Source organism: Vanessa cardui, chromosome 6, assembly GCF_905220365.1.
Source record: "Vanessa cardui chromosome 6, ilVanCard2.1, whole genome shotgun sequence".
In the NCBI taxonomy this organism is placed as follows: domain Eukaryota; kingdom Metazoa; phylum Arthropoda; class Insecta; order Lepidoptera; family Nymphalidae; genus Vanessa; species Vanessa cardui.
In genome coordinates this window covers 6739349-6765723 of record NC_061128.1, presented here as the reverse complement: position 1 = coordinate 6765723, position 26375 = coordinate 6739349, and the positions used below count along the sequence as shown (strand labels likewise).

General features: G+C 31.7%; 2 protein-coding genes across 2 annotated transcripts in view; one reads left to right on the top strand and one right to left on the bottom strand.

Moving 5' to 3' along the window:
- Positions 1–13609, top strand: part of LOC124530315 (tissue inhibitor of metalloproteinase) — a 40841-nt gene extending 27232 nt beyond the window's left edge. Inside the window, exons 2-7 of the mRNA XM_047104431.1 lie at positions 8963–9089; positions 10439–10521; positions 10608–10716; positions 11128–11249; positions 12361–12479; positions 12977–13609. Coding sequence (XP_046960387.1) covers positions 8978–9089; positions 10439–10521; positions 10608–10716; positions 11128–11249; positions 12361–12479; positions 12977–13034 — 603 coding nt within the window. The 5' untranslated portion in view covers positions 8963–8977 and the 3' untranslated portion in view covers positions 13035–13609. The remainder of the gene's footprint in view (positions 1–8962; positions 9090–10438; positions 10522–10607; positions 10717–11127; positions 11250–12360; positions 12480–12976) is intronic.
- Positions 1–21623, bottom strand: part of LOC124530460 (synapsin) — a 61331-nt gene extending 39708 nt beyond the window's left edge. Inside the window, exons 1-8 of the mRNA XM_047104634.1 lie at positions 21563–21623; positions 20854–20980; positions 19482–19597; positions 19076–19276; positions 18657–18817; positions 15880–15965; positions 15151–15277; positions 13701–13805 (exon numbers count right to left, since the gene is read on the bottom strand). Coding sequence (XP_046960590.1) covers positions 13701–13805; positions 15151–15277; positions 15880–15965; positions 18657–18817; positions 19076–19276; positions 19482–19597; positions 20854–20980; positions 21563–21623 — 984 coding nt within the window. The remainder of the gene's footprint in view (positions 1–13700; positions 13806–15150; positions 15278–15879; positions 15966–18656; positions 18818–19075; positions 19277–19481; positions 19598–20853; positions 20981–21562) is intronic.
- Between the last annotated feature and the right edge of the window lie 4752 nt (positions 21624–26375).

The window sequence follows — 26375 nt, the reverse complement described above, 5'->3', positions numbered from 1 at the left end:
TTTTGATATTTAAATGAGCCCAACCTTGCAACGATATCGTTTGAAACATACAATTACACACATATTTTTTCCTTAAAACGACTTCAGTATACAAATCATGATTTTTTAGCGAAACTTGTTGGTAATTAAATAAGGCTATGTATACACCTCTATAGTCGAGTGGTGTGTACACCGGTTTTCGTGGGTACGCCACTCCGAGGGTTCGATTCCCGGCCGAGTCGATGTAGATTACCATTAGTTTTCTATGTTGTCTTGGGTCTGGGTGTTTGTGGTACCGTCGTTACTTCTGATTTTCCATAACACAAGTGCTTCAGCTACTTACATTGGGATCAGAGTAATGTATGTGATGTTGTCTCATATTTATGCATAGAGTAATTAAAGTCATTTTCATAATGTGGTTAATTAGTTTGAATGTATTTATCGGTTTCGTTCATATATTATAAACAATAAAGCCATTCAATGTTTTATCCATTGAAACCGCAATTCAGAAAATCGCATACCAACCGCAAAATATGCGTTATATCCTCTATTATAAGTATTATTGGAATCCTTTGAAATTACACAGTAACGATTAATCTCGAGTTTTAAGCACACAAAGACATGTTCATGTACCTAAATGAAAATAAAGTATCCTTTTCATTTTGTAAAAACTGTGTGCAAATTTGTATTCAACACATGCAGATATCCTCAGGATGTATTCCTTCATCAATTTAAGCAAATGGAAATTGAGGGGGTTTGAACCCGCAATCTTGGGTATACCATTTCTATCTAGACTGAAATATTACAACGTAACTACCTTATTCAAATGTAAAAATGCCTTATTTTTGTAACTGTACGTATTTGTAGCGTTGAGAAATACATACATTATTTAAACTGTTGCGTGTTCTTTAAAAAGGATTACGTAAAAAATCGTGACAGCTATATGCAGTTAGGAGTCTATTAACCGCATTGTCGGATTCTTTGTAGGGAGCTGTTCCAATTATATGGGCTCACTGCCGTCGTAACTTTGCCGGCTATTACGATTTATTTAACAGTTCGGCTTATTTAAATGACCTATTGCAAACGTATACGACATTCGTGAACAATAAAAGTATTTCATTAGTACATGCAAAATATAATATGCTTTTCGTTTAATTTAAATTTAAAATAGCAGATGATTCGGCTTCGTCCTCGAAAGTGTGAGAACAATAACAGTTATTAATAACTCGACGTATACCTATCATATAGATTTTATGATTTTCTATTTGAGTACCGAACCAATATACAAATATTGTGAATGTAAAACCAATACGGGATTTACTTCCAATATTTATGTATTTACAAAAATATTTTATTTTATGTGTTATCGTAACCACGATTAAATTATGTAAATATTTTAACGGATACATGATGTCAACGTCTTGTCAATCATACGTTTTGACAAATCCATCTGCATTGCATGTCTTGCACTTAAAAATAAATCGCGAAATTAAATATCATGACACCCACAGCATGCGCAACCTTAATAATTTATTCGAAAGTAATGATTATCTTGAGTGAGAACTGCACGGTTTATTATAAATGTTTTATTTGATTGCATATGTTTAAAAATATGTTTTTTTTTCGTAACTAGTTTTATTGAAGCTGGACATACAGAGTTCTTATGTCTTATCACGATAAACTATGAGGTATTATTGTGGCGCCATTATGTAAAAAAGTTGTTCATAATTCCATAAGAATGTCTTTAATGTTCTGCGCTAATAGTTTTCTTACATGCGTTGTCAATGGTTTATTTTATTTATTGCACCAGGAAAATAAACATTCTAATAACAATAATTAAACATGTAATAAATTAATTAATAAAGTTTCCACCAACTGCATACATATAGGTCTCCTTAAAGTAGGTTAAATCTTAATATACAAATGATTCACAGTTATATTTTCAAAATAACTTGTTAATTTTGTTTATGTCGTTACGATTTAAAAAAATATTTGAATGCGTATTTAGTTTTCACATTTCATATATTTACCTTATATATTTATTTAGTGTTTACAGGATTTAATGTGTTCTATGGCATATGCAGAGAGAGGGAGGATTAAAACCCCGACTTTTTTGTTGCTAAGTTAAGAGGAGAAGTAATACTTCTGAAGTATCACGTAATTGATTGAAGTAAAGTTTCGTTTCTCATATGACATTTAAAGTTTAAAATATGAATCATGTTGAGGAGTGTCGTAATGGCAACAATAATATTAGTATAAGATACGTTATAAAAATATATACCATCATCTGAGATCAATTTTCGGATAAAATTTATGGACTGATAAATTGCAAATGCATTAATTGGCGAATACTAATATACGAAATAAAATCTTTTTTATTTTCCACGATTGTATTGATGGAAATCGAAAATTAGTGCCAGTAAATGAATAAAGTGAACACAGCCTCTATAATATACCATTATCTGATATTTAGTATTTTTTTAAGAAATGAAAGGCTTTTGCATCCAATATAAGCATCCAACAGTATTCGTCTTGTAAAATCCCGTGACATTCATATTTGCTCAGATTTTAAATAATAAGTCTGAAGCTATTTTTTTTACTTAAATAAACATCAATATAACCACATTGACAAATCGACCTAATACTGTTGAATTGATTCTCAGGGGCAGTATTTTCTGTGACATATGTAACGTTGTTTGAAGTCTTCCCTTTTTCCTTATTGTTAATATTAAACCGGGGATTCCAATACACAAAATGGTATTATTGAAGAGATCGCTCTTAAGTATACTTACTATCTATAATCCTATCTATGACAGGATCACTTCAAATCGTTTATATGTTTTTTCTACCGACTTCCAAAAGGAGGAGGTTATCAATTCGTCTGTATTTTTTTTTTTTTTTTTTTTTATGTTTGTTACCTCATAACTTTTCACTGGGTGGACCAATTTTGATAATTTTTTTTTTGTTTGAAAGGTAGTGCTTCCCGTGGGGTCCCATTTTTTTTATTTTTTTTTTCGATGATGGTATCCATGTGAAAACGACATAAGTCTTAAATTTGCATTATGTATATGCGCGACAAATAGGTGAATAACTGAAAATCACGTTAACCAATTTTGATAATTCTTTTTTTATTATAAAATATATACTTCAAGGGTAATTTAGTGAAAGTTTGGTAAGGTTCTGAGCACAGGATCCATGACAAAGTGACGGAACGGAAGGGAACGGAACAATTCTGAGGAGCACGTTAGCGATACTCGGTCGAATCTTTTATTTATAGGTTATTTGGATATTTGAGTCACCTTCCGTAATGTGGTTATGTTTATGTAATTATCATAGTCGAATATTATAATCAACTAGCTTACTACCCCGGCTTCGCACGGGTGCAATACTGATACTAAATATACTACAGAATTTGTTTATATACGACATCACATCGCAAACTTCTAAAATTATCAGTGTCTCTTTACTATATTGTTCATGTATTATATACACAAACCTTCCCCTTGAATCACACTATCTTTTAAAAAAAATCGCATCAAAATCCGTTGCGTAGATTTAAAGATATAGGGACAGAGAAAGCGACTTTGTTTTATACTATGTAGTGATGGAACTCCTATACGGCTCGCAGTTAGGGTGCGATATGGGGCAGAATTTCTTACTATCTTTAATCAAATTTTGTGTATGTGATGTGATGTCATATGATGTCCGAAATATAGTTGGTCTTTTTCAAAGTTTTTTTGCTGAGTTCGATTACAGCTCTTTCGAGGGATCTTTGTAGTTTACGCCGCGTGACGTATTAAATCCGCATTTTCGAAAGTCTATTTTTGCTTTATTCGCAAGTTTCCTTTGAAATTGTCCTCGAAGTAGTTTCTGACTCATATAAACGGAACGCTTAATCTATCCATATTCAAAAAAATTAGTTAGTCAACATCAGCTTCACTTAAAATCAAAAAATAAATAAAATTTTAACAAAAAAAAAACCGACTTCAAACAAAACACTATTTTAAAACAAATGAATATGCACGAAAAAGTAATAAAAACTAATTATAACGGATGAATCGCGTATATTAATTATTTTTAAACATCCCGACGTTTCGAGCACTTTGCAGTGTTCGTGGTCACGGGTAGACTAAGATGACATTTGTCTATTTGAAGAACAAAGGAAATATTATTAACAACTACCGCCAACGATTTCTCAATTGATATCTTGAGTAACGTTCCGGTTGCACGCAGAAGGCACTAACTGTATCTTTGGGTCTTGCAGTCTGTTGGATTTGGGATTTTAAATTTTTAATAAGTGGATCCCAGGTGTTAGAAAGTCTCCAACCATCTTCTCTATTGAAGTTCGGATGTTTTTGAATTTCAATAGCCTCGCGTATCATTCTAGGAATGAATCTGTGTTCTCTAGCGAGGATCTGTGGTTTATCAAATCGGATAAAAATCTAAACAATCGGAAATAAATCTGGACAAAAAATCACTCGTGCCTACATGTGCAAAGCCGCCAAAACTGTATGGGTTACCTAAGATCCATAAAACTGGTGCTCCGCTGCGTCCTATTGTAAGCCAAATCGATACACCAACATATAGATTGGCTCAACACATAGCAAGGATATTATCACCCCTCCGAGGACACACTGCGGCGTATGTCAAGGATTCTTACCAGTTTGTTGGTGAAATCAAAGACCTTAAATTAACCAACAACGAGAAAATGGTTAGTTTTGATGTCCAGTCATTGTTTACATGCTTACCCATACAAGACTGCATCGAAATTGTTAAGAGGAAGCTACAGACACACAACATGCCTATTGAATATGCAGAGCTGTTACATCACTGCCTCACATCAGGTTATTTATTGTGGAATGACGAATTCTATGTACAAGTTGACGGGGTAGCCATGGGTTCTCCAGTATCCCCCGTGGTCGCCGATTTATTCATGGAAGACCTGGAGGAGAGGGCTCTTCGCTCCGGACCAATAACACCTAGGTTTTATAAACGGTACGTAGATGACACTTTCACAATATTACCTAGTGATCTGACATCTGCATTTTTAGTACATCTTAATTCTATAAATAAAAACATTCAATTTACTATGGAATTAGAGGCAAATAATTCTTTAGCTTTCCTTGATATCCTTATTATCAAGAATCCTGATAATACATTAAGTCACACAGTTTATAGGAAACCCACACACACCAACAAATACCTCAATGGTGACTCGTACCACCACCCTAGTCAGTTAGCTACCGTTGGCAAATCTTTGTTTCAGAGAGCCCACCATCTCTGCGATGCTGAACACCTAGAGGACGAGCTACGTCAGGTCAAGCTTGCACTCCATCAGAACAAGCTGCCCGTGCCTCGCCAGCATCGCAGAAGCCGTATCAAGCCACCCACAGTTGAGCGACAACCTGCATTTCTACCATATGTGAAAGGAGTTACAGACAGGATTGGCAACATCTTGAAGCGAGCTTCGATTAAAACCGTTTACAAGCCTCATAAGAAAGTGAGCCAGTTCTTGAGACCTATCAAAAGTAATATCCCTTTGCAAACTGCAGGAGTATATAAACTCGAATGTGAGTGTGGTTTATCTTACATAGGCCAAACAAAGAGAAGCATCGGTACCAGGGTCAAGGAACATATAGGAGATGTCAAAAATAGGCGTTCTTCAAAGTCTGCAGTCTGTGAACATGCTCTGGATAAACCTAACCATTTTATCCGATTTGATAAACCACAGATCCTCGCTAGAGAACACAGATTCATTCCTAGAATGATACGCGAGGCTATTGAAATTCAAAAACATCCGAACTTCAATAGAGAAGATGGTTGGAGACTTTCTAACACCTGGGATCCACTTATTAAAAATTTAAAATCCCAAATCCAACAGACTGCAAGACCCAAAGATACAGTTAGTGCCTTCTGCGTGCAACCGGAACGTTACTCAAGATATCAATTGAGAAATCGTTGGCGGTAGTTGTTAATAATATTTCCTTTGTTCTTCAAATAGACAAATGTCATCTTAGTCTACCCGTGACCACGAACACTGCAAAGTGCTCGAAACGTCGGGATGTTTAAAAATAATTAATATACGCGATTCATCCGTTATAATTAGTTTTATTTAAATGTGTAATAATCGCGAAAATTTAAGACAACATTAAGTAATAAAAATAAAACCCTACAGTATATCTATCAAAAAACAATACGAGAATACTTTAACAAATATGTTTTTTACAAATTACCTTTTACACAATAATATACTGGATCAATCAAGGGGCTCGTATCGCTTCTTTCTTTTGATTGTTGGGGCAAGGGCACCATGGCTGACACCGGCTCCAAATATACCAATAACTATAACTACATGATATAATCGTTAATCGACTTTTAAGTAGTCTAATAATTTTCATTTCATTTAACTCAGGAAGACTCTAAAAAATATGTTGAATACGCAATTATTTTTATTACTTTTTCGTGCATATTCATTTGTTTTAAAATAGTGTTTTGTTTGAAGTCGGTTTTTTTTTTGTTAAAATTTTATTTATGAGATATTATATTTTCAATTTTCTTCAACGAAATGTTTCTTTAGAAAGATAATTTATTAATAAGAAGTCGTCATATATGAAGAAATCCCGAAGTGCAATCTCATCATTACAGTATAGAACAAAGTCACTTACCGCTGTCTGTCCTAATGTATGCTTAGATCTTTAAATTACGCAACGGATTTTGATGAGGTTTTTTTTTAACACATGGAGTGATTCGAGAGGTAGGTTTCTGCATATACATAAATGGACAGTAAACAAATACTGACAATTTAGAAGTCTCTAATTTGATGTCGTAAATAAACTAATTCTGAACTATACTTATTTATTATCAATATTGCACCTTTACGGAGCCGGGGTAAGGCGCTAGTTTCAAACAAAATGTTCGTTTAATACACTTCATTTGAAGATAAAACTCCCTCAAAGAGAATAGAAATTTAAAGCGTCAATAACAACCGTTAAAACCTTTATGAGTACTTAATGCACTACCTTTATATAGGAGGTACTTCTATATAACAAGTACACCTACGCTCTTTCCGAACTTAATAGCTTGCTTATTGTTCTCTAATACTGTTAGTGTATTTGAAAATAACACGGCATTACAAATTGTATAGGAGAAAGTCTTCACATATAGAGACACAATGTCAATAGTTTTAGGAATTAAAGTTAAACAACAAACACATACTTATAAAGTAAAAGAGAGACCTTTTAATTCGGCTCATGTTTTTCGAAACTGTTTGGAATTTATGTATAAATATTTCAATAGCCGGAGAGTATTATAAAAAGTAATATGTTGAAAAGTTACTACAAAAGCTATTGTTAAAATATCCGATTAAACATGGAATGTTGATGTTATCGATGACAAAACGTTAATCCGTCTTTTATTCTCGTTCTCACGACGTCGTGACGAAAACGTCTTTCAGATATTGTTATTAAATTATGAATTGATATAATCTTCAATGGTCCATAGCCATTGTAAGAAAGATTAAAATATTTAATAATATTGCTTCCTTAAACCAAGAGCGACAAGCTCATTTTGTTTAGCGCTTAAGAATGTCGTTATCAAGAGTAAACCAGCAAAAAATTGCTATGAACGGGGTCTCTAGTATGCTCTAGATAAATATTAATGTGTAAATATCAAAGTACGTGAGGTGAAACGGGTAAATCGGATTAAGCCTGGTCTCACGGATGCATGGCATTTATTTACTCATTTGCGCTTTTGAAAATTTCCTTTTGTCACTTGCAAAGACACCATTATTCTTTGTCAAGCGTCGACAAGGATAATGAGTAAATCTTTAAAAAGGGCATAGCAATAAAAAGTTACGTGTGTACATTTCATATTTAAATATAGCAATCGCTAATTTTGTCTAGTAATTTTATAACGATTCTTATTTCAATTTGTCTGTTATTAGACGGTACTATTTCAAATATAACAAATTAATTTTAAAATGTTTCAAACTATCTAAAATGTTTAATTTATAAATCCATAATAAAACATAAATAATATGAATTTATGTACGATTTTATCATGTCGAAAATGTTTGAAAAGGAAAATGCACGAATACAAAAGGTATGCCGCAACAAAATTAGACTAAAATTATCAAATTAGGATTTCAAATTGGGCTCATTATGAGATCAAATTGTTTTTACAATAGTAATTTTCTTGTACGGCATTCGAGATCACGAGTCGCGGAGACGAACTGCAAGCTGCATTGTAATTAGAGGTATTCGAAACCAGTTGCGCCATACAAAAAACAAATCAAATGATCAGACATCATCTCCATTGACGAACTATTTTTGGCCAATGAATGCGTCGTTATCTCATTGTGAAGCTGCACTCGATATATTAGGAACTTCATGATTAAATTTTCGTTTCATAATGAACAATCAGCCATTTATTTTTGATTTGGATCGTTGGTTTTCCACTTTACGATGACATTGTCTTCTTAATAACGCTTATACCTAAATGCAATTGCGCATAATTGGATATCGTGAACAATTATTTTCGCATAAACGAATCGTATAAACTGTTGTCAACTTTTTCATTATTAACGTTTATTGAGTCTTAACTTGTATTCTGTATGATTATATATTATAATTTTATTTAAATGAAATAAAAATAGTTATAAAGGTTTCTAATAAAGAGGATCACAATATGAATGCGTAAGCTTTAAATAATCTTATTTAAGCTTAGAATGCGTAGGCGGACCACCCTCGGGTAAACAAGTGCTTTAGCACACCGTTTTGCATCAACAAATTAATATATCTCCTCGTCTTTGATATTACGCGCTTAAGAACTGCAAGAAATTTTATTGCGAACCTGAAGTTCACGGTCGACTTTTATTACCCGGCGGTTCCTGTTATTTGTAATTTATACCATCTGTTTTAATGTTACACGTGTTATGATTACCAGTACAAGAATATTTTATAATGTTGAATGTTTTTTTCTACAGATAAGCAAAGAGAGCATGCTGACTAGACTGCTGACATTAGCTCTGGTGGCGGCGAGCTGGCACGCCACCGATGCTTGCACCTGCTCACTCGAACACCCACAGTCACACTTTTGCAACAGTGATTTTGGTATGTTCCTTTGTGTTATGCCGCGATTTTTCTCATGAAATATGAACTTAATCAATGTTCGTTCGTAGTTTTTAATAATATGGCTTTTTCTCTTTCAAATATTTAACAAAAACAATTTTTTTAAAAAAGAGTCAATAACACACAGTGATTTTATATTCAAATAAAAAAATACACAATGCACTTGATTTTTTTATGTAGATGAGATAAGAATATAATTATATGGTACCACATTAAAACGTTTTAATAGGGATGAACAGAAACTTGGTTTAAACGCCGTACATTCGGCGCAAAAATTGAAATGCAATACCTACTTACACTATTTCATCTGCAATTAATGATTTCATACTATAGATAATATATTCATAACTGTAAAATAAATATCGGGGTATAAGTAGATAATTTAATTTTTATCGCATTGTAAGTTAAAGCTTACTTTTACTTCAAGACGCGTCGTTCTCAAAAAAGCGCGGCGAAAATAAACGGAATTTCTTTCGTATGTCGTATTCGGTTCTACTCACATTCAGCCCATATCTAGTTATAATCTAAGCCTTTGTTGAATTATTATGAGCCTAAATGGCCCAGTGGTTAGAACACGTGCATCTTAACCGATGATTTCGGGTTCAAACCCAGGCAAGCACTACTATATATGTGCTTAATTTGTGTTTATAATTCATCTCGTGCTAGCGGTGAAGGAAAACATCGTGAGGAAACCTGCATGTGTCTAATTTCATTGAAATTCTGCCACATGTGCATTCCACCAACCCGCATTGTAACAGCGTGGTGGAATATGTTCCAAGCCCTCTCCTTAATAGGAGAGGAGGTCATGAGCCCAGCAGTGGGAAAATTTGCAGGCTGTTACTTTACTTTACTTTAAGCCTTTATAGATATGAAAATAGATTACAAATGAACTATTAAATAAGAATTGTATTATGTTTATGATAACTTGCCAGGACAAAACATGCATGACGTTTATTTTCAGAGAGCTTTGAATTAGCATTGAGACACAATATATAAAATCAAATACTTTATTAATACGCCAAATCTTAATGGCTCGACGGAATCTTTTTAAGATATAAAATGTCTTTGTTTTCTTTCATTTACATTTGTATAATATTACATGTGTTGTTTTTTGGTCCTTTTTAATTAACTCTCTATTTTACACAGGGTAATTAAAAAAAGTACACGTATAAAAAAGTGGAATGACTGCCATGAATTTAATATGTAGTAATTTTATCAGCTAACTTTATTACTAAATATTTTATTGCGTTTTTTTTTTAATTTTAAAAGAAAATTATTTTATTAATTAAAATAATTACTTAAATTAAAATATATTTATTTTATTATTCCAGTGATCGTGGGTCGAGTACAGAAATTATTCAAAGGAAGTGACTTTTATGACGCATACAAAGTTAAAATCAGAAATGTATTTAAAGTGAGTAGCTTGGAGTCATCATTCTTCACGTGAACGCTTATTACTTTATTGATGGATTGTTTCTTATTATAAAATGTATTTTATAGGCAACCCCGAAGGCAGCATTAGCCTTAAAAGCTGGTCGAATATTAACGCCTTCACACGATTCCCTGTGCGGAGTCACTCTTCAACCGCGAGAGACATATGTTATAACAGGTACCCAGTAGTTAAAATTGTTTACTATTATCAATATTTCACATATCCATAAAGTCGTTAGTTTTCTAATATATTAACTTGAAACCATTTAAACACTTTACGACATAACTTGTTCTATGCATGTATTTATTTCCTTGATTCAATATGTTTCTATTTCAGTTTCATCCATGTTATTTGTTTGTGTTTTCTCCTTCCTTGCTTTATTATTATACACATATTTTATACACATAAAAATAAATTAAGTTTATTTTTTTAAAATTAAACATATTCAAAAATGGAATTATTATTAATGATCATTAATTATTCTTCTAGTCAACCTTTGAGTACTGGTTGGAAATAATGGTCTTTAAAATTAATATTTAATTCAAAATAAGACATAAGTTGTTAGTATATATTGCTAATTATTTCTAGGTCGCATTGTGCATCTGCAGGCTCACATACATCTCTGCGGTTACATTAATAAGTGGCGCGAAGTCACTCCGCGACAACGAAAAGGATTCAGGCTGCTCTACAAACAAGGCTGCACGTGCAAGGTGAGCAGTAATACGTATTTTAAAAATATATTTGTACTCATTACATAATTAATACAAACTGTAAAAGGTTTGTAGTCTATTAATGATTCTTTACTAACTCTTGTAGGAGGATTTAGTGTACTGCAATCCCAAGTAGTCTTAGATTTGGTACATGGTCTTTAAAATAATACTTTTAAATTCGTTCTTGAAAATGTCAACGTTAGCAAAACTTCATAAATATAGTTAAGTGATGGAATATGAAATCACTGTTTTAATTTAATATGGAATACACAGTTTCCCAAACAATGACATGTTATTGAGGAAAATTTTATAATGATAATAATGTATTCTTAATTTAAAATGCAATCGTAAATCATCATCATAATGAAACAACATTCTATTTTCAAAGGCGAAACGTAAAAAGTTACGTCATAATATTGTCAAAGTAAACATGAATGCAGGCTAGGAATGCAAGAGAGAGGACGTGCAAGTGACGATGATGCTCGACTTAAACGAAGCTTATTAGATTTAGCCAAGAGTAAATGCCGCAAATGTTATATCTTTAAACTTCATTTTACGTGTTTTTCATGTAAGCGAGTCACGTATTCCTTTCGTTTATAAAAGTTTTAAATAAAAGAAGGCCTCGTTCAGCCGTCTGCGTTGTTCACTTTACGTGCTTATATTATTTGATTTTAACTAAAGGCTTAGTGTTCGTCGGTTGAAACTCAATACAAACTTTATGATTTCAACCAAAACAACATGATTGCAATATTTGAAAGTGTATTTGCATTTATTTTAATACTTATGTTACTAATTAAGATATACAGCACATATTTAATTGACTATAATCGCTCAGGACTCAGATTTATTTCATATCAACAAAAAACAAAGTAATTGACATTTAATATTCCACGTATAAATCGATCCAATTAAACTATGAAAAATGTGTTTTAAATTGAATACATTTAATCATTTTGTGATAATTATCTTCTTTTTTTTCTGATTAAATCTCGATAAATATAATATTGGCACAAAAAATAGCTCAGATAAACTTTCAAATATATTTGAATCATAAATTATATTACTAGCGTTCCTGAATTAACATTAATATGAGGAATTGTCTCATTCACAGGTACACGTAAACAGACGCAGTACGAAATCACCAAACACTTGCGTGGCGGGCTACGACGAATGCTACGAGCGACATGGTATCTGCCTTCATGACCGCGAAAGACGCTGCCGTTGGACTAGGTAATATTTTAGAAACCTTTCTGTACTTTAAACCGACTTTATTAAGTTCGATATAACAATTACCCTAAACAGCTGAGATAAAAATAATTATTAATTAAAAATAACACTTATTTTGTTATTGCCTTTACTTTTAAATAATAAACGATGTATTTTATCAGTTATATACCCTAATTTTTCCATATACTGTAACTATAAGTTATTTTTGTATACGTATGCGTTTTCGTAAAAAGTTTTCTATTTTTGAAAAAGTAATGAATCAATAAGGATTCATTTTTCATACAGGTTATGAAATAAATTGACCATCGAAAATATTCCTTATTATCCAATTAATTTAATTATATCATATAAATTTATTACCAGGTTGAGAATAAGCACGATGTTGAAAACTTTATTAAGGATTATTCATGTACTTATCGATGTTAAATATAGACACTTTGATGTTCCCTCCGGTACTTGGGTGGCTATGAATCAATACTTTACAATGGTTTACGTTTCAGGGCCCCGGCTCTCACGAGATGCCTGCAGAAACAACACTTCAACAGCACCATGACTTGATTCATCGAACGACTCGATCAAACGTAAACATTTAATTGTAACAAACATTTGTATATTTGACTCGACTCCATTGAAATTCCGGTTACCTTATACTGTTACTAATAATTTGTAGAAACGCGATGAGTTACTAAGCCAAAATCTTCATCCTAACAAGCCTCGTAGGTACAGTCTTGTAATTGTGTTATTACGCGCAATAACTAAACATTTGTGTTGAATATATATGCATTACTCGCAAGATTGAGTAAAGGATTAACGTTCTGGCTAGTCACGGAGGTGTCTAACAATAGAACTAAGACGAAAATTAGGCAGCAAGCGTGTGGCTGTAACGCTTTATAAGATAGCGATGCGATTCGATTAAATTATGACTATATAAGACTTTAGTGACGAATTTACTGAGAATCATTACCAATTGTTGTTTTGTGAAAATATTTTGGCGGTTCGAAATTGTTGTTTTGTCACTTTGACAAAAGTTAATTTGACGTTATTTTGTATTATTTATTTAAGTTATATTTATATTTAAGTTAAATACTGTAAATTAACAAAAACTAGTGATGTAAGTAAATTACAATAAAGACTTGAAACCAAAAAGTATCTTTTTGTACGCCTTTTGAAATAATATAGCAAAAGTGTTTATCGACTACATTTATTCTTACAATTAAAACTTACCATATCTGTGTGGTTATGATAGTAGGTCTGCTCAATGAGAGGGAAGTTTTCTCTGCCGAGACGCCGTTGCAACTGGAGCAAATGACCGAACACCCAAGGCCGATCCTAGGCAAAAATAATAATTACATATTTTAATGAAACATTAAACAATATAATATATGTATTTGATGACCTCCATGGTCGAGTAGTGTTCACACCGGTTTTCATGGTTACGCCACTCCGAGGTTCTGAGTTCGATTCCCGGCCAAATTGATGTAGAAAAAATTCGTTTGTTTTATATGTTCTCTTGGGTCTGCGTATTTGTGGTGCCGTCGTTACTTTTGCTTTTCCCTAATACAAGTGCTTTAGTTAATTACATTGGGATCAAAGTAATGTGATTTTATCGTTTATATAAATCAAAGCATCCTATAAATACCATATTAAAAGATCATGTGAATAAACATTTTTTAAACTTCAGAATCTTTGAATTATGATGTTATACCACAAAAATAAGCATTCGCATTTGAATATAAAAAACAAAACTCAAGGTAATTTATCCAGTAACACAACCCTTCTAGAAACTCATCTACATAACTACACACTGGTTGTCGTTCTGACATTTTTAACTTCCCCCGGGGAGTCATGCAATTTATCACTATGTAAATTTGACTACTTTTTCTACTTTTAATAATATCATCTGCAACCATTAACGTGACTGATTTATGGCGAGACACCGTTTATTTTAGTCTTTCTGGCTATTAACTTATGGCTATTAACTTTTGAAAAAAAATATAGTTTTCGTTTAGAATATTCTACATTAGATATTCCAAAATCTATTCTAGTGTCCAATATTTATAAATAAAACGCATATTTCTATCTAATTACATTTAATTGAATTTTATTTAAATATATAGGACCTTAGTAATAAAAATAGCATGATTTCATGAAAATGATAAACTTTGCTTTGAAACAATTTCTCCGAAGCCCCTTTGCAGTAAGTACTTAGGAACGTATTATGTAGGCACAAAAAATATTAACGTCGGTTGGCAGATTTTCGTTTCAACGACATTTTTCCTAATCCGTTATAAGGTAATACTAATGACATGTGTGTTATTTCTCTTCATATACTTCACAAGGCAGCGGTACATATATTTTGCTAAGACTTAGAAAACATTTTTTAGCATGAACAATAAAAGTGAAACCATAAATTATGTCTAAAAATGTTTTATATTAAAAAAATATGTATTAAAAAATTTATTTCCTCTAGTGGGTAACCAAGTTTCTTTAGTAACGGTAATTTGATGCAAATCTAAATTAATCTGCTTGAAAACGATAAATCTTCGGCGTAGTCTCTATTATGCCTAACATTGTTAGAATAGTTTGTGCTTAATTAGCGTATAAACATGCCACAAGAGGAATGAAATTATATATTTTTCTTAAGTCAATTGTGTACACAAAAAAAGTTAGTTACCTGGAAGTGGTAGATGGAATTAAGGCTGTTAATAGAAGGCACTCCGCCGAACTTAAGACCGAGTAGCAGCGCTCGGTGGTCGGCGCCAGCGTCGCGGACGTTCTGTCGCACCAGCACGAAGTCTGGCCTATTTAAGAATTGAATGTACAAAAATATATTATTACCATAAATTATAATTAAAAATAATGGATAAGTTAAAACATTTATCTCCATTAAAGAAACAACTAAGAAAAATACATGATGCATGACATAGTTGACTGTATTTCTCTTGCTCAAATTTCATAAAAGATTTTTTTTTTTTATGCGAACAAACTGTAGTTTAATGTTAATTTATTTTCAAAGTATACGTAGGTAGACGAGAAAATTGGCCATGAAAAGGTCTGCCTTATATCGCTCATGCAACACCAAATTTGAGAACTTAGATTATGTTCCTTGTGTTTATATTTACACTGGCTGACTCATATTTCAAACTTGAAAACAATAATACTAAGTTTTACTACTCAACTATAGAACATGTCTCGAATTGACGGTACCTATATAAATGGGCTTGAACAAGATTCTTCTCATCTACAAATATATCACCTTCAAAAATAATTAGAATAAATAGTTCCTTATTAATATTAAACCTAAAAAAGATATACTTTGAACTAATATCGGTCTTAGCAATTTACGAAATATATACGTCTTAGAAATATAGTTATAGGTATCAATATATCTAAATATACTTACTTAAAGCAACGAGTTACTTTAGTTCCGCTGCGGTAGACCGCCATAGACACGTTTGCTCCATCGGAACTTGCGGTCACAGACAATTCCTACGGAAATAATTGCAATTAGCGATATTTGACTATAATTACATTCTAAACAGTTTTGATAGATTTAGTAAGTTACGCAAGATTAAAGAATATTACGAATATCTTTTTTCTCACGTTAAAACCGGTAACGACAAAGTTAGGATCAAGATTAACTTGTGAATTTCGCTTTGCAAGGCTTCAGATTCGTTTATTAAGGATATAATTATGACTAACAACTTGAATGTACATTATTTTTTATGTCATATCAAAATATTTAAACTCTTAAAATCTTTAATTTGAAGTCGTTCAGTGTAGCACCAAACGTTTCCTGAAATTTTATTTTATATACACTAAGTAATAAAATCTGGAAAATAAGCATAATCTAAATAATCGCAAAGTAATCCATGTATTAATTTCAAACAAAATTAATATTATCAAATTTGTTATAAGCCTAACTTAAAATAAAACAATTTAGTTCACATTAATTGAAATGAATTGAATATATAATATATAATAGTATCTATAAATAATGCATTAAATTTGCAACAATGAGTCACAATTTAAATTGACCTAATAAATTGCCAACTATTTAATGATCTAAAATCTGCTGGCTTACGAGCTTACGTTCAGTAGTTTTCAATTTAATTTTACTTAACTTTGCGGTAAATATTCGTAAGTGCATACATTGAACTCAGTTGTTAAATGATCGACATGCGAGCAATCTTTGTAATGGCTTGCGAGGCTTATTCGCGATCTATTAATTCCATTTAATGTTATACGATGGAAGTAATCACTCAACCATAAAGGGATTATATTTGGGCTGAAACAGCATAGTTTTAAGTTCACGTTTAATGTTTATTAATTTTTCGATATTTATTAATTATTAAACCAGTAATTCACTTTAATCCCGAGAGAAATAGCAAAAAAGTTGGTATTTTTACGAGTTTAACATGAGCGTCAAAAACTTAAAACTTGTAATTAATGTAAATTATTAAGTTTTTTTTATTAAGATTCATTAGATTTTTATTTTTTGTTACTAACATTCAATCATAACAAAATAAGTAAAATCTTCCGTCAATTTTATCAATAATCATGTTTATGTTGTAACTTCTAATTGACCAACAAATTGAAATTAATTGTTAATACATTTGAATTATTGATATAAGTAAGTAGATCTGTGTTTTTATCATAGAATAATTATTCATTTCGTGTTAGTGTGTGTGACCTACTTTACGACGACAACCGCTCTATGCTGAAATTATGCACAGACTTTTGGTGAAGGTGACATTTACCTAGTAAGTATACTATATTATATTCGTTTTGACACTGCTATAAAATAAACTTATTATTTGCGATTGTAGTGTAACTATATAAGACAATGTGAAACACAATAATACTGAGTGGGTAGCCCATATATTGAGTTATTTGGACATATTATTAGTGCAATTTTGTTTGCTATAAGTAGTTCAGATAATTATCTATATAAAATACACTTTTCATGTGCTTAAAAATAATCATTCGAACTTCATCCTAACATTGTTGTAATTAAAGTAGTCGAGATTTTTTGATTATATATTTTGCGTAGCAAACGCAGTTGCGTTTATTGAAGTGATTACATTCATAAAACTCCATTAAACAATGTTATCATTATAGAAGTATGAATACTATGTAATCATTGAATTGTTTTTCAAATCTTAATAAATTAAAAACTGGTTCCTATCTATTATAAAAAATATATGTCACGGTTTTTCTGTAGGTATCCTTACATTTAATAGAATATTAATGGAACGAATCTATATTTATTAATAATATCTAAATATTAAAAATAATTTACTAAGTCAAGGTGAACCTTGCCAGCATTCGAAACATTCAATAGACATTTACACTTCTTGAAGTTACAAACTACAAAACATTAAAATAATAATTATAGATATCCTTTTACAACATTTAATATGAAGAAATTTTACCATACAACCTATTATAACTCAATAAAAGCAGTTCAATGCATGCCACAGTCTGGGAAGAAATTTAAAAGTTAGCCAGCAAATGAGTATACGAGATAAATGACTTTGATTTTTATTACTAAAAGATAAAAAGATTAGACTTATTAAACATCATTATCAATGTACACATTACTTGTTGGGTTTCATTTCCGACAATACAGAGTAAAAATAGACATAATGTCGTATAAAGTAATCGATTAGTCACTAATAACAGCATGACGCATACTCGGGACATAATAAAGAGTGAAATTCCTTGTTAAACATTGTATTAAATGTAATTATATCAAATCTACATTTGTATATAATTAACAAATATATTATTTATTTAAATAATTTAAGTGAAGACTAAATGTTTGCATATTTTATTGAATCAGATTGGTGATCGAAGCACAATAAGTGTATGAATAATAAAAGGTGTTCTTCTTATATTATGATGTTCTTCTGACCAATCTTAAACAGGTTTGCCAACCGTGCGGATAATATGCAAGTGCGACGCCATCACAGATGCTCTCTGTTTCCTGCCAACTTTCAAATGACTTGCTGCTACAGAGGTATCTCTACCCCAATTCCATTCCTCAATCTACAGCCTTATAACAAAGCTACAAGACCGCTCTATGATAATAAATAGGCAAGAAAAGGCAGTCTGTTTAATGGGTTTAACGTTGTTGATTGCGATCGTGACTTTTTCCATTACATGCTTATTACTTACACGGAATTCAGCCTGTTCCACGCGGATATCCCACTCGCCAGGCAAGCGACGACCGCGGAAGTACTTTGACCAATCGGTATTTTGATCGTCAACCACCAGTAGCGTGACACACCGGTCGCGGTTATAGCCGCGGCCAACCGAAGCTACAGATGTCACGCTTCCTATTTAAAAAGTAATAAAGATATTTAGTAATTATAGTCGATATCAATATCACCCAGAAGTTTGATTAATTCTAAAAATCTTTACGACTTGTAGCGACTAATAAAATAATGATTAATTAACAGACCTATACAGAAATCAACATAATTGCATGAAATTACTAAAAAAAAAAGAAATTTTTATTTTCATTATAATTTTATTCGTCGACAATTTATATAATTTGCTAGTAATTAATAAGTAAATATAGTGGTATATAATACCTAACAAATTAGCTCCTTGATCACGTGCAGCGCCTGTGAGCGACTGTACGCGCTGCAGTAGAGACTCCCTTGACTTGGCTGGGGAAGATGGCGCGGAGGTGCCACGCGATCCGCCTCGAAGATTTAAGGAGAGGTCACCGCCAGAACCGACGCTAGAGCCAGCGCTACCGGCACTTGGAGCTGGCATACTGCCGCCCGTCGCTAAAGCAAAATTTATAAAGCCAAAAATAAAAAATAAACTTGTCTCTTTAGAACTAAAATAAAATAGAATAATTGACTCAAATACATATAAGAGGTTAATTAAGATGTATTTATAGAGATAATATATAACGTAATCAAGTTATACTTTCAATTGTTTTTTTTTTTAATGATTTATATCAAAAAGTAACAGTAAAATAGTCCTTACCCTGGGAGGCCGGCCTCTGATTCTGCGGCTTGGGCTGGCTAGTGGTGGCCGGTCGGCCGGTGTAAGGATCCACCTCGCCTTCATCGCACTCGGACTGCAGGTCTCCCGAACTGAATCTGCGCAACGCCTCCGCTGAGCTACGCACCACCGCCGGGACAGGGACACGCGGGGAAACGAAACCGACACACACAATGTAGCCACCCACGCCCTCTCCATTGTAATCATACTATCTTATATCATGTTTAACTTTCGATTACGTGATTCATTTAATAAAATAACGATTATTGCGATATTAAAGGTTATCTTGAAATTTTATCATTATAAATCTTTAATAAGGTCAGTTGCTAGATATTTATTTATAAGCAACAGTAGTTTTGTTTTCAAATTATATTTAAACAATTTGACCAATTAAAGCAAATGCAAACAAAGACTAATGCACGTGAGCTTCGCTGTGAAAATGGTATAGCTGAAATAATTATGTACGCGCCCTAATCGATTTATTCCACACAGCTTACCTGTTCTAAAAAGCACATGGAATAACAACAACGACGAGGGAATTAAGCATCATGCACGGATGATGATTGTTTTTTTAATTTTTTTTTTTTCTATATTATCGCACTGAGACCAAGGGTAATCCATTGAGAGCTGATGAGTGCTACACGGTACGCGGCAAAAGGATGTGAAAGGTATCTCTCATAACTAAAGAGAAATCAAAGTTCATATATTTCCTTGAGATGCACTAAAAAACTGAACTTCTGTATTCAGCGTTTACATAAATATATATATAGTTACATCGACAAATCTTGTCAATAGTTGACTTTAATTTCTCAATAGTTATCAAGTTGAGATTGATTAGGATCTAAGTGGATAGTGAAAGCATTATCAAGCGTGCGATTCACTTGATAATTCAGCAATTAAATATGTCAATAAATAGCATATTCATATTTTTTTTATTAAAAACACATTTAATCTTTCAAAGCAGAATATTTTAACACAAATAAATTAGAAAACAAGACATCAATTGGTATAATAATATTTGAGATTCCATGAACAACACAATTTAAAAATTTATTAAAATAGGGTTCATAAAAGGTTAAAACATTAAAATGCAGTTACATTAATAATGAAACGAAAGAAGTATTTATAATAAGAAGAAATAAAAAATAATCTTTAAAGATAGCTGAGTTTCAAACAAAAGACGTGCAGATGACCCGAAGGAGTCATTTTGAAAGGGCGCAAATTATAACTCGCTTTATTAAGATTTATGTAAAATTACTTTAAGGCGTTTCGAAGTGGCCTCTGTAGTGTGCGCTGACGAAATAAATGGCTCCCCGGATCATACCAAGATTTGTTTTGTTAGCATAAAACTTACCTTCTTTTCAGGTAATTGACATTGGAAGTAAATGAATTTCGGAAGCTTGAGAAAGACAGGGTTGCTGTGGTCGCGGCCTGCGGGCCACAGATTCCAGGGCACCCTGAACGATCTATTTTGACCGCTCCTAGTACAATATAAAATATTTAAAGTGCATAACTATGATATGTATAACGTATGTTATTTGTCTATACAAAAAGAGAATATATTAGCAATTATCAATATATTAATGTATAGATTATTTGACTCGTATTTTTTTATTTTTGTTATCGTGTCTAAGCTCTAGTTATTTGTTAACTTACTTGCAACACCTGCAAAATCTAGACGTCGAACATTGACTGTACACAAAACTATTCGAAAAGCAAGCAAGGCACTTACAACTTGCTTGAACTAAATTTATTTAAACTTTACAACGACACGAAATGACAATTGCTTTTACTAAATATTAAACTTAAGAAAATTATTATTAGATTTTCTATTTATGAATCAACGTTATACAGCTTAAGACACTTACGCCAATTAATCCCCTTATGTATGTGTTATTTGCGAGATAATCTGGGGCCACTTGACACTTATAGAAGTTGTTAAAAAAACGTGATGTACGAGTATACTCGAATCAAATATATTTAGGTTTCATGTAGGAATACTTATGTAAAAAAGGTAAATTTATCGATACACAAGGACATACCTTAACTAAGTCAAGCGTTACCTTGTCTACGTTTTAAATGTAGTATTTGTAAAGGAAATTCAGTAGAGTGTACTATAAACATACCTCGGGATGTTCACCCGCAAGTGCAGAAGTCAATAGTATCGGAACAAATAGCGACCGAGGATAGGACGGAGGTTCTGCCAACAAGACACATTTATTTTGTTATTGATTTTATTCCCTCTTACTGCAAAAGCACTTTAATCACTTTCAACCTGGAAATTTCTAGTACATAATATTAAAACCAGTATCAATATTTCGAATCATCGCTATACATAACACACCTTTATAAAAAAACCTTCAACTTCTGAATTAAAACAATTCATGTTTAATAAATTAATATCAGATGTTACATCTTGTTATAATTTTTGGTTTAACATTTTTAATAATAAACCTTATGTAACACGAAAGCGTTAATATTTCGGCTAAAGCTTGCGTGACTTGAAATTCTTAGCAAATTGAACGTACGTTGTTGAATATTATTTTTTTATATCAAAGTTGACTACTTGATTTACTGTAGACACGAAATTATTCAAGTAATATTTTATTTGTAAATTGATAGAGTTCGGGCTCATATACTGTGGGAAAATATAAATAAATAATATATGTGTCCCATGCGGCCTAATTTACACTAGTTCACAGCTCAAAACGGAACATACCCATACAAATCATTGGTAGAATAAGTAATCATTGGACTTTACCCGTATAACCTCGAGTGCAATTTGTTTGACCTATCTACATTGTTTAATCCGTATTCGACACTAAGAAAAAAATAGAAGATATTTCATTAATTATGCGATTATTTAAAACTATTTATCAATTTAAAACTTTCCGCAATTACACGAATACGAGTTTATTAGAAATACATTTTTCTATATCATCATTTATACTCAAGATATGTACTCTACCTATATATATAATATACAATAGGAAAACATCTAAAATATGATGTAATAATGATAATGATAACCAGACCGAATTGCCACCGTGGCGACAAAACTCAAAGGTACGGTTATTGGAGAAGATAGGATAGACGAACCAGACAAGCATAGATTTTGAAACGGCTTTGATTATTTTCGAGGCAGGAGTTCATGGAAAGAAAAACACATTATTTTTTATTTTTCAGAAAGCTGAATTCATTAATTCTGTAAATAAACCACTCACTCGATTATTCTGAACAAATATAAGTATCTGAACATATATCATTGGAGTATTTTCTATATTAACGATTGATGCATTTAAAATCAAAACACGTTTGTGACCATTTTTGTATTATTCGTTATGTTATAATTGCCGACGTGTCTGTTTCTAATTCGATTGTCCCAGTATGCTCTTGGCCAGTAGCCAACGACCCGGATCTCCGCTCCACCCTCACAAAGCTTCCTTCAGCCCCGTTGACTTCCATTCTCGAGTTCATGCTTACCCTAAATACACACATACCGCCATAAAAGTGATAAATAAGACCTAAAGTTGTACGAATACGTTTACTGTATACATTAAAGCGGTATGAAAAACTTACCAAAAGCAAACTATGTTACAACATACAAAAGATAATATGTATAAAGGAGTCTTAATGTCTTTTTACATCTAAATAAGGTTTTCGGCGCTCGAAAAAAGGTTTTATACAAAGAATAAAAATACAATGTTACGGATGTGTTAGAAAATGTATGCTTATTTCTTTTTATACAACACAACTGCTTCATTAAGGGACTATAACTTGGATAACAATACTGAGTAATGTTGTTTGGCGATAGAATGTGCTATGAATGGGTAATATACCCAGGCTTGCACAAAACACAACCACCGAGTATATTCAACTAAGAATTAACTTAGGGATGACATGAAAGGCCGCAAAAAGCGCTTTACACCAACCCTAATTCAATGAGGTAAGCGAACGGGATAGTTACGAATTGAATATAGTTACTTATCAGTCACAAAGTAAAGTAAAACAATTTGTGTGTGTGTGTGTCTGTGTGTGTGTGTTATAAGTATATTAAATTTTTAACAATATTTATAACGAAATTAAACTATGCGAAAGACGCTGCTCATTGCCTGCCCCTTGACTTTCATACTCGGGTTGACTCTTGGCCTCAATCTATTCATGGGATGACAGAGTTACTTTTTAAGATCGATGTCGAGTCATACTGATGTAATAAGATAAGTAACTTTTGTTTGTTTATTTTTCGAGAATATCAAGATATATTATTAAGCTTTTTTTATTTTATGTATGTTTTCCGTTGCGATTCTACAAAATTGCAACATATATAAGAATAAATTGTAAAAGATATTTTGTATATTTTAAATAAAAGATATTTTTTTGCAAAAACAATACCGATTACATAAGATCCATTTATTTGTCATACAGTATTAATACTTACGAAATTATATAAGACATATATTTAAACCGTTTACCTTTTACTTAAAATTACCATTGAGGCTAAGTTGAAACGGTATTCTTTTAGGGATTTTAAAATGAATTTGAGAAAACACTAGCGAAAAAATCCTGGGACAGACATGCAAAATACGGACGAAGAGATCGCTAGCGCCTGTAGGTACTTATTATATTTGTATATATAAATTTATTGAAAAAATATCCCTGAGATAAAAAGCCTTAAGTTATAATCGGATAAAGTCAAACATGGGATATGTTTACGCAAACCGTAAATAATAATTAGTTAAAAGTTTAAGTAAACATTTTGTTGATTAAAAGGTTTACAAAGGTGTTTGGGATTAATTCATAATTAACCTAAGTTGACTAACATTCTATGTTTTGATATTACCATGGAACATTTTTAACAATTGATTTATATATTTATACAATTGAATTGAATACCTTATTTAAACATTATTGGATATAAGATATACAAATAAAATAAATATGAAAGCATCTTGCGGGATTTTATAATAGAAAAGAATAAAGGCTCAGAGAAGATTTGTCTATATGTTAAAACGTTTTGCATAAAAAAAGAATAATTATTTTATGAAATTCGAAACACATTATCGGTTATTTGCCTTTACTTCGAAACGTGCTTTGGTGCCAGCAATTTAGTTTACGTTAGCGTTGGAAATAAGATGCAATTTTTTAATGCTTCCCGGAACGGTTTCCAGTTTCTATTTAAAGAGCAAACAAATATATATTAAAGCATTTTTTGTTTTATTTTCACTTAATAATTACTAATTGTATGATTAAGAAACTACATCCATTATTTAAAAGTAACAAATTTCTTGCCAGTTATAATCAAATCAAATAAAGAATACGTATAAGTATCAAACTTACAAAATTTTGATTTAGGTATATTAATTGAGTCATTCGTTTATTTATACTCATAGTATTTGTTTCACGTAAAGACATTTAACAGCTTGTTAACAAAACCAATAAATATTCAAAGGTTCTAAACTATGTTCCGCTGGTCGACAAACAGCGCCAGTCATCTTCTGGAGCTCTGCCAACTCGGCGACGAGGGAATCGATGAATTGAGGGTGGAAGTCAAAGAAGTTTTGAAAAAGTATACACAATATATATATTTAAGTAACGTTATTAATATGGTTTTTCTTAATCTATTTAATTCTAAAGAAAAATAAAGTTACAAACTGTATAAACGTATTGATATCTTATTTACCTCTAATTACTATACTAAAGATTTCTAAAGTTAGGTAATTATACGGAAATAAACCTGCTCGTGTCGTATTCCACACATGATCAAATCGTAAGGACGTTAAAGTAATAAATATTCAGTGGTTCTAAACTACACCGCTGTGTTTGACAAACAGCGCCCCAAATTTTCTGGAGTCCTGCCAATTTCATGCCATTTTTCAACGGGAGAATCGATCTCACTAGGAGTGACAAAAATGCGACACGTAGTTATCAGTTTTATTATTCATATCTAATATTTTCTTATAATAATAATAGCTGACGTACTTTAAAACTTTATTTAATTTAACGTAGTGTCAATACGAGAACGTACAGTCATGTACGAATATGGGTATTCTCTATTTAGATGCAGTAGTGTTAACGTAACAAAACATAACGTAGATTAATAGTAGTTACATCGATAAATATAATATAGAAAGCTTAGTGTACACATCTTAGTTAATATATTTATACTTATATATATTTGAGAATTCGTCATGATTATAACTGTGTCCCAAATCCAATCTAACTCAGTAAAACAATGGTCAACAGTAGCATCAAGACAATACCGCCCAACTTAATCGAGCTTTGATTTAATACAACTCCCACGGGAATACCTTAATTTAATACAGAATAAAAGAAATCATGAATGAAAAACGAAATCGATAATGCGACCTCATTCATTACTAGTAACTCAAATAATTTACTAAAATGCTTTTTCGTAGTTCCAAGTTGAAACATAAATTACATGTAACATTTGTCACTTTCCGAACAGTCGACTAAGCACCCACCGCCTAGGGGTTGAAAATTACTCCAACATTCCAGATATTTTATTTAAAACAAAAACCCTCACGTCGACGTAAAAATAAACGGCACGCTCCCATTGTTCATCTTCTCATACTTCCAAAATTAAAATATATAAAAAGTGCATTGAAATTATTCTTAAATATTAAAAAATACAACATCAATTTTATAAAATAAAGTATATTCTTATAATTATACGTTTTAATTAATTTTAAAATATACATGTTCGTCAAAAGTCGCTACGATATTTTTCATTTTATTATGTACGTAATTATAATTATGTCGTGACTAAAAATAAGTAAGACAAAAATGATAAATTAAAATGTATATAAAAATATAAATTGTTACTTATCACCGTTGCTTTATATGTTATTCAATTAT